Source organism: Glycine soja, chromosome 11, assembly GCF_004193775.1.
Source record: "Glycine soja cultivar W05 chromosome 11, ASM419377v2, whole genome shotgun sequence".
Taxonomy (NCBI): Eukaryota; Viridiplantae; Streptophyta; class Magnoliopsida; order Fabales; family Fabaceae; genus Glycine; species Glycine soja.
The window spans coordinates 43486046-43494406 of record NC_041012.1 but is presented as its reverse complement, the minus strand read 5'-3'; the positions used below and the strand labels follow the sequence as shown (position 1 = coordinate 43494406).

General features: G+C 37.4%; 2 protein-coding genes across 2 annotated transcripts; both read left to right on the top strand.

Annotated features, from left to right (window-relative positions):
• Window positions 1–2355: 2355 nt before the first annotated feature.
• LOC114375377 (pathogenesis-related protein 1-like) lies at window positions 2356–3121 on the top strand. Its single transcript, XM_028333151.1, has one exon. The coding sequence runs from the start codon at window positions 2430–2432 to the stop codon at window positions 2952–2954; it is 525 nt and encodes a 174-aa protein (XP_028188952.1). The 5' UTR covers window positions 2356–2429; the 3' UTR covers window positions 2955–3121.
• Window positions 3122–4023: 902 nt separating this feature from the next.
• LOC114373321 (probably inactive leucine-rich repeat receptor-like protein kinase At5g48380) lies at window positions 4024–4940 on the top strand. Its single transcript, XM_028330809.1, has 2 exons — window positions 4024–4206; window positions 4377–4940. Exons 1-2 carry the CDS (start codon window positions 4060–4062, stop codon window positions 4938–4940), a joined length of 711 nt encoding a protein of 236 aa, XP_028186610.1. The 5' UTR covers window positions 4024–4059.
• The last annotated feature ends 3421 nt before the right edge of the window (window positions 4941–8361 follow it).

Here is an 8361-nt window from a genome sequence, read left to right as displayed (position 1 = left end):
ATTTTCAGCTGCATTTCAATTATCTTAAACTTCTATGCAATTGTTTATGAACAAAAAGTGTTTATCGTCAACCATAATTAATTAGACGGCCGGTAATGTTTATAATATTTTGTTTAAAGTATTGTTGTAACCCAGTTTAGTCATTGACGCGATGGAGATAGTGAGTTAATGGATTAGTGATTCAATCGGTGAACTAGTAATTGATCCGGTTTGACTTGATATATATTAAAAATTTAAAATTATATATATATATAATAGAAAAGTCTATTTATACTTCAAAATTCAAAATAACAATTTGATAATAATGAACATCAAAGCAACATGCGGTTGATAGGAGCATTCCAAATCAATTGCATAACTGATCCAATAATAAAACTGGCCTGATTAGACCATCAATCTCAATTAGACTGATTCGACCCGATCGGACTAAATCGAGTTTCACAACTATGATTTAATCACTATCAATATTGATTTTGTCATCTTAGATGCAAATAGAAGTTGGCCATTAGGCCAATGAGTGCAGAAATATACAGATTCCATTCTGTTGGCTCCTCCAATCTTTTTTCCACTTTAGCATATGTATCAGGGCAAAAGTGAAGAAGCAAATTGTTCAAATTTCATTCAGCAATCTATTCAAACAAATAAGAAAAGCACCACTAATAGTGTCTAACTTTCTATTAAAGTCGTAAGTACGAATAATTCTAAAATCATGTCGTACCCCTCTAGTATTCGCTGGGTGCATACCAAGTACATACCAAATATACATTTTTTATAAAAAAATTGGATACTTCGCTTGGATACTTTTTAGGTACATATCAAGTTCGTACTAAGTCTATAGGTTACAAAAAAAACTAAAGCGATATTTCTTTATCCATTCTATGGAAAAAAAGTATGCTTAATCCAAATAGACATCAAAATTTAGTTCTTATACATACAAATCTTCATCTCCTCTAAAACTCTTAAAAAAAAGAATTAGAGTTTTAAAGATATTTACATTCTTAAATTCAAATTATTGTTCTTTCTTTTGACAAACCAGTTTTATAGACGATTTTTTTGAGTGATGATGAACAATCAAATGATAAGATAGAAACTATTTTTTTACTAGATTGAAACTATTAAAATATGATATAATATGAATAGTTTTTTATTACGAGATTTTTTTTTTCATATTGAATAATTTATTTTCCTTTATATTGTAAAGTATACTTTTTTTGTTTTTTTTACGACTTACAAGATTTAGTCATACAAACTAAATTCTATTTTTATATGCATACGTATTATTTTGAAATATATATTAACATATATGTATCTTGGAAAGTTCCCCTTCCTGTTATCTCCACTTCTAGAATCAGTCTTGATGCTCCAAGCAACATGAACCATGGTGAGTTATGAACTAAATGCTTTGCATAAAAAATAGCAAGTATTCTGCCCTGGCTGGTGCAGCATTAGTTAAAAACACATAAAAGTGGTTGTTGCTTCCTACACCTCCAAGTTAACAACAGCTCATAGAAGTATACAGAGAAGCCCAATCCAATAGTATGACCAATTCATCTACTTTTGGGCTCCAAAAATATATGGACTTCAAATCGGGTATGAGTTTGACAATAGTTTTTTTGGTAGGTAGGAGTTTGACAGTATAATATTGTTATTATCTCCAATCTGTAATATATATGCTCTTTTCAAATCGAGTTATTTTAAGTTGCAACAGCGCAGAATAAATCGTTAAAATGACCAGCTATCGTTCCAATTAATTAAAAAGCAATGCTAAGTTCTCCTACTATATTCTCTTATAAATCTTTTTATTATTTGTCAAAAAATATTTAATAACTACAACGCTCAAATTCAAACAAATTTATTTATTCAGTTGACAAATTATATATGAAAGTCAGATTAGGTGATTTGAAAAAAAAATTAATCCAACCCAACTCATTTTAGAGGGTTAAATGGATTGATCGATCAAATTCAATCAATTTTAACATTTCTAATCCAGTTATGATAGAGTTAAGAATGATTTTTAATTAGATCTTTTTCTCAATATAAAAAAAATAAAAAATAAGAATTATGAACTTTGTCATCCGATAAAAACACACATGCTAAAATTTTACTAGTGGTTTATATGATTTCCTTAATATAACATACACATGCTAAAATTGATAGTGGTCATTTAAAAAATATTAAAGACTTTTAAAATTTTCCAAAAACAACAAAGAACAAAGAAAAAGTCATCCATCTCACTTTTCCGTCAAAGATGATTGTCCGTATTCCTCCGCATGCATGTCACCACCTTCCATTCTATTCCATTCCATGTTAAAAAAAAAAACCTATAAATACCTAAGACGAGCTCCAACCTTTTTCATCAAAAACCTTTCCTTTTAGTATCAATTTCTATATAGCTAAAGAAAGTGATACTATTAAGCATAATTAATATAATGGGGTACATGTGCATTAAGATTTCGTTTTGTGTGATGTGTGTGTTGGGGTTGGTGATCGTGGGTGATGTTGCCTACGCTCAAGATTCAGCAGAAGACTACGTGAATGCACACAATGCAGCACGAGCAGAGGTGGGTTCTCAATCACCAAGACAAACAGTGATTGTTCCAAGTTTGGCTTGGGATGATACGGTTGCTGCTTATGCAGAGAGCTATGCTAATCAACGCAAAGGTGACTGCCAACTGATCCACTCTGGTGGTGAATACGGAGAGAATATTGCAATGAGCACTGGTGAACTAAGTGGCACAGATGCAGTGAAAATGTGGGTTGATGAGAAATCCAACTATGACTATGATTCTAACTCTTGTGTTGGAGGAGAGTGCCTGCACTACACACAGGTCGTTTGGGCTAACTCGGTGCGTCTTGGATGTGCCAAAGTGACATGTGATAACGGAGGCACTTTCATCACTTGCAACTATGATCCCCCTGGCAACTTTGTTGGTGAAAGACCCTACAAACTGTAGCTGCTATCTACCACTTTACATATTATGAATAACCATGCAACAATAATAACACCACCAATTTAGGTGATCCTACACTTCAAATTCATGCATGTTATAATATATATACGTATTAATACTCAATAAAAATAAAGGATGTTCCCTGTGTGTTTTTACCGGGTGACTAAGTACATTATTCTTATTTTTTAATTTTTTTATATTGAAAAAAAGATTTAATTAAAGATTATTCTTAACTCGATCACAACTGGATCAGAAATGTTAAAATTGATTGAACTCGCTCGATCAATTCATTTAACCTTTTAAAATGAGTTGGGCTGAGTTAATTTTCTTTCAAACCACCTGATCTGACTTTTTCATTTATAGTTTGTCAACTCAATAAATTTGATTGGATTGATTCACTAGTCATTGGATTCAGTTTTGTAGTTATTAATTATTTTTTGACAAATGTCGATGAATGTTTTTAGAATAGGTTAAGAAAATAAATAAATAAATATTTTATTGAGATGGAGAAAAACATGTTCCTCATAATTTTTAATAAAAAAATTCTCTTTTAATTTCTTAATAAGTATTTTAAGGATATTGATAAGTAAGATTAACATTTTTTTTATATCTTATTTTGTAAACTATTCACTAGGACAAAAAACACATTTTATAATAGTTTTTTTTACATTGGTTATAAGATAACTAAATTGAAAGAAAAAAAAATACAACTTTGGTTTTTTTATTTTATCAACTCTACAATAATTTTGTTTTCTTATTTTAAAATAGATACATTTGATTCTCTTATTTTTTAAAAATATATCATTTTTGTTCAATTCTTAATTTTCACGACACATCTAGCAAGGATTAGTTAGATTTAATTAAGAATAATTTTTAATCCTCTTACATATCTTCCTATAAATCATCCTATTACATTTTATGAATACTTATCATAAAAGGTAATAAAAAGATTTATAAGAGAATATAGTAGGAGAACTTAGCATTGCTTTTTAATTAATTGGAACGATAGCTGGTCATTTTAACGATTTATTCTGCGCTGTTGCAACTTAAAATAACTCGATTTATTATTGGTTTTGTTTCTTCAGCAACTTCTGTCCTAGTATCTTTCATGGTCTACTATGCCCCTTGGACAGAATTCAAAAAGAGGAGGAGTAACGCTATTCATCCCTTAATGAAGAAGCAGAACCATCAAAAGAACACTAGACAAGAAGCTGAATTGCTACCACTAGCCATGCAAGAGCAAGGAAGCAAAGAGGTACTCTCTCTCTCTCTCTCTCTCTCTCTCTGTTTCTCTATTGATCAGTTGTGAGCACATGATATTTGAGATCAAACACTGATGTCATTACTTTAAGGTCACGTCACGTATTTATTTTCAAATTTTTATGTCCATGATATATCAAGATTGTGACATATATTTCATCTAAGCTATCAAGATTGTTGGAGAGATTGATTCCTAGAATGAGCTTCAAGGAATTATGCAAGGCAACCGATTACTTTAGCACAGATAACGTTTTAGGGATAGGAACGACAGGGATTATGTACAAGGCAAAGGTACCAAATAACTGTTTTCTAGCAGTTAAGAGACTATATGGCGCTGATGAATACAAGAGGGAATTCTTGCTTGAAACAATGATTCTGGGGAGACACAGGCACAGAAACATAGCTCCATTGGTAGGATTCTGCATAGAAAAAAGAGAAAGGATTTTGGTGTATAAGTACATGTCTAATGGAAGACTCAGTGATTGGTTCCATTCTGATGAAGGAGATCAAAAAATAAAACTAGAATGGCCAGAGAGAATTCACATTGCACTTGGGATTGCAAGAGGTTTATCTTGGCTCCACAAAAGGTGCAAGATATTCCATCTTAATTTAGATTCAGAGTGTGTCTTGCTAGACAGGTATTTTGAGCCAAAAATATCCAATTTTGAGAAGGCAAAATTTCTAAACCATACAGTTGAAGATCATGTGAGGATGAATGTTATGAATTAGGCTGATTTAGAGGTTCAGCTCCTCCAGAGAAGGAAGAAAGGAAAAGTTCAAGATAAGGAATTCCAACTATTTTTCTTATTTATCCTTCTGTTATTTACATTGTATTTATAGATCCTAGGAAGGAATAATTTGCTTCTAGAATTGGTATAATCCTAGGAATATTACATAACTAATTCTGTTATGGCTGCTTTCCTCAGATATGCAGCATCCGCAGGAGGATATTGGAAGATTGCATGAGCTGGCAATTCTAATTGGAATCTTCAGACGAAATCCTTCAAATAGGTGGGCTTTTTGATCCTTCTCTTGAATGTTGTTTCCTTTTGCACCTCTTTGTTTGTGAGTATACCCTCTGTGGTTGCTGTTATGTCCATACTGTCCCCACCTGAAGCTTCTTTGTTCATAACACTCTTCGGCCCTTGTAGACGCACCTTGTCCTCAAGGTGGAAGTCTTGCTGTAACTGTTCCCAATCCTCCCATGAAGTCTCATCAGGAGAGAGACCCTCCCATTGAATCAGCACCTCCCAAGTTCCTGTTGCCGGATTTTTCCTGGAATCCAAAATAGCTAAAGGGTGTACAACTGGTTGGTCATGGATAAAAGTGGGGGGCAAATTCAATTCTGAATGTTGCTCTGGGTTCCCTCGAAATGGCTTAAGCTTAGAGCAATGAAATACAGGGTGAATCCTGGCTGATTCTGGTAACTTCAATTTATAAGCTACTGTGCCAATGCGGTCTTCCACCTGGAAGGGTCCATAGAAACGCTTCGCGAGCTTTCCGGCAGTTGGTTGTGGTCCTTTCACGGAGGTTTGTCAGAGAGGGCGAAGACGAAGAAGGACCCAGTCACCCTTTTGATATTGGACATCACGTCTCTTGCTATCTGCTTGCCTCTTCATAATCTCTTGAGCTTTAAGTAGCTTCTTACGAATTGTTTGGAAAGTCGCATCTCGATCAGTGAGTAAGTGTTCCACTGCTTCTATGTTTGAAGTTCCCGTGATGTACTCAGGGAAATTGAAGGGCTTCTTCCCAAATGTGACCTCATAAGGAGTCGTCCCAGTACCGGCATTCCACGATGTGTTATGGGACCACTCAATCCATGGCAAAAGCTTCCCCCACCGGTTTGGCCTCTTGTGAACGAAAGCTCTGAGATACTGCTCTACTATCCTGTTCAGCACCTCTGTTTGTCCATCGCTCTGCGGATGGTACGCAGAGCTCATGCGTAAATGAGTGCCGCTAGCCTTGAACAGCTCTTGCCAAAACTTGCTGATAAAGAGGGGGTCCCTATCGGAAACCAAGCTTCGAGGAATCCCATGTATTTTAACCACCATGTCGACGAACAAGGATGCCACCATATGAGCAGTGTGAGACGTTGGTAACATTCCCAGATGAATCCCCTTCGAAAAACGGTCCACCACCACGAGAATTGTGGTTTTTCGTGATACGCCGGCAGGCCGACAATGAAATCTAACGAGAGGTCCTCCCAAGGTCGATGGGGCACCGGTAAGGGGCATAATAGTCCTGCGACGCGTTGTGTCTGGTACTTAGTGACCTGACAATCCATGCAATTTGCCACAAATTGCTTGACATCTTCTCTGAGACCGGTCCAAGTGAAGTTCTCTGAAATTCGAGCTAATGTCTTTGTGATTCCGGCGTGACCCCCTGTTGGAGTCGTGTGGTATTCCTGAAGTAATGTGGCCGTGAGGGGAAGGTCTCTAGGAAGCCAGATTCGTCCCCCTGTTAAAATTAATTCCTGGGAAATCGAGAATGAGGGATGTTTATCAGGCTCGTTCCGAATTTCCTGTTTCCGGTGACAGAATTCAGGGTGAGCTTCCAATTGTCGGTGCAATTCTTCCAGGAAGGTCAGAGAAGGAACGGAGAGGACCAAACAATGAGAAAGTTCTGACTCAGGTTGTCGGGATAATGCATCTGCGACTTGATTCTAATGCCCGGAACGGAACTGAATTACATAGTCATATCCCAAAAGCCGAGCCAAGTATTTATGCTGCTCAGGAGTTTGAATTACTTGGGTAAGTAATTCCTTGAGGCTACGATGGTCCGTTATAATGATGAAGCGTTGACCCAACAGGTATTGTCGCCATCGTTTGACCGCGGTGGTGATGGCAACTAACTCACGGACATAAGTGGAGGCCACGGCGAGCTTGGGGGTGAAAGGTTTACTGAAAAACGCTACAGGGTGTCCCTTCTGGGTGAGCACGGCACCCATGCCAATACCAGAGGCATCAGTCTCGACGGTGAATGGTATGGTGAAGTCCGAAAGAGCTAAGACGGGAGCAGTAGAGAGAGCTGTCTTCAACTGATCAAAAGCTTCTTGTGTTTGAGGAGACCAGTCAAAAGAATCCTTAGCCGTGAGTCGAACTAATGGAGCAGCAATGGTGGCATAATTACGAATAAATCTCCTGTAAAACCCCGCAAGTCCCAAAAAGCTCTTAACTGCTTTTGCCGATTTGGGTGTCGGCCATTGCTGAATAGCTTCGATCTTCGAGACTACTGGTTCAACCCCCTTGTGAGATACGACACGACCAAGGTACTCAACCTGTTTCTGCGCAAAGGAACATTTTGAAAGTTTCAGTACAAAATTATTATCAAGAAGGACCTGGAATGTGATAGTCAAGTGGTGAAGATGAGCTTCGAAGGAGGTGCTATACACCAAAATATCATCGAAGAAAACGATGATAAAGTGGCGAAGATGCTGCCGGAATATGCTATTCATGGTGGCCTGAAAGGAGCTTGGTGCATTGCAGAGCCCAAATGGCATTACTTTAAATTCGTAATGTCCATGGTGGGTTCTGAAAGCAGTCTTAGGTATGTCAGAGGCATGCATGCGGATTTGGTGATATCCTTGGAGTAAATCAAGCTTGGAAAAATACTGAGCTCCTCCCAATTCATCCAGCAATTCGTCAATTGTAGGAATTGGGAATCGGTCACGGATTGTCACGGCGTTAAGAGCCCTGTAATCAACGCAAAATCGCCACGAACCATCTTGCTTACGAACGAGGAGAACTGGTGATGAGAAGGGGCTTGTGCTTGGCCTGATAAGTCCCTTTTGTAGCATATCATTGACCTGCTGCTCTATCTCCTTCTTCTGGTAATGGGGATATCTGTAGGGGCGCACATTTACAGGACTGGTGTGGGGAAGAAGATGGATATGGTGGTCGGTGACACGGTTAGGGGGTAGTCCTGATGGGCTCTGGAAAAGGTTGGAGAAGTGTGTGAGTAAGGCTTGGATTTCTGGGGGTAAGGTTTGAGAATGTGGGGGTTCAGGGTCGTCCGTGATGATTGCTATGTGAAAATATGAAGCTTGAGTCTGTGTCCGGCAGAGTCGCCGGAGTTGATGGTGAGTGAGGAAGCTAGAGTCAATCACGGTGTCCCCTTTTAATTCTATCAACTGGTTTTGATAAAAGAATTG

Excerpts from the sequence above, each read along its gene's own strand:
- LOC114373321 (XM_028330809.1), top strand. The coding sequence starts at position 4,060 with ATGGTCTACTATGCCCCTTGGACAGAATTCAAAAAGAGGAGGAGTAAC. Across the intron at positions 4,207-4,376 it reads AAGAGCAAGGAAGCAAAGAG|CTATCAAGATTGTTGGAGAG; the intron begins GTACTCTCTCTC and ends ATTTCATCTAAG.
- LOC114375377 (XM_028333151.1), top strand. The coding sequence starts at position 2,430 with ATGGGGTACATGTGCATTAAGATTTCGTTTTGTGTGATGTGTGTGTTG.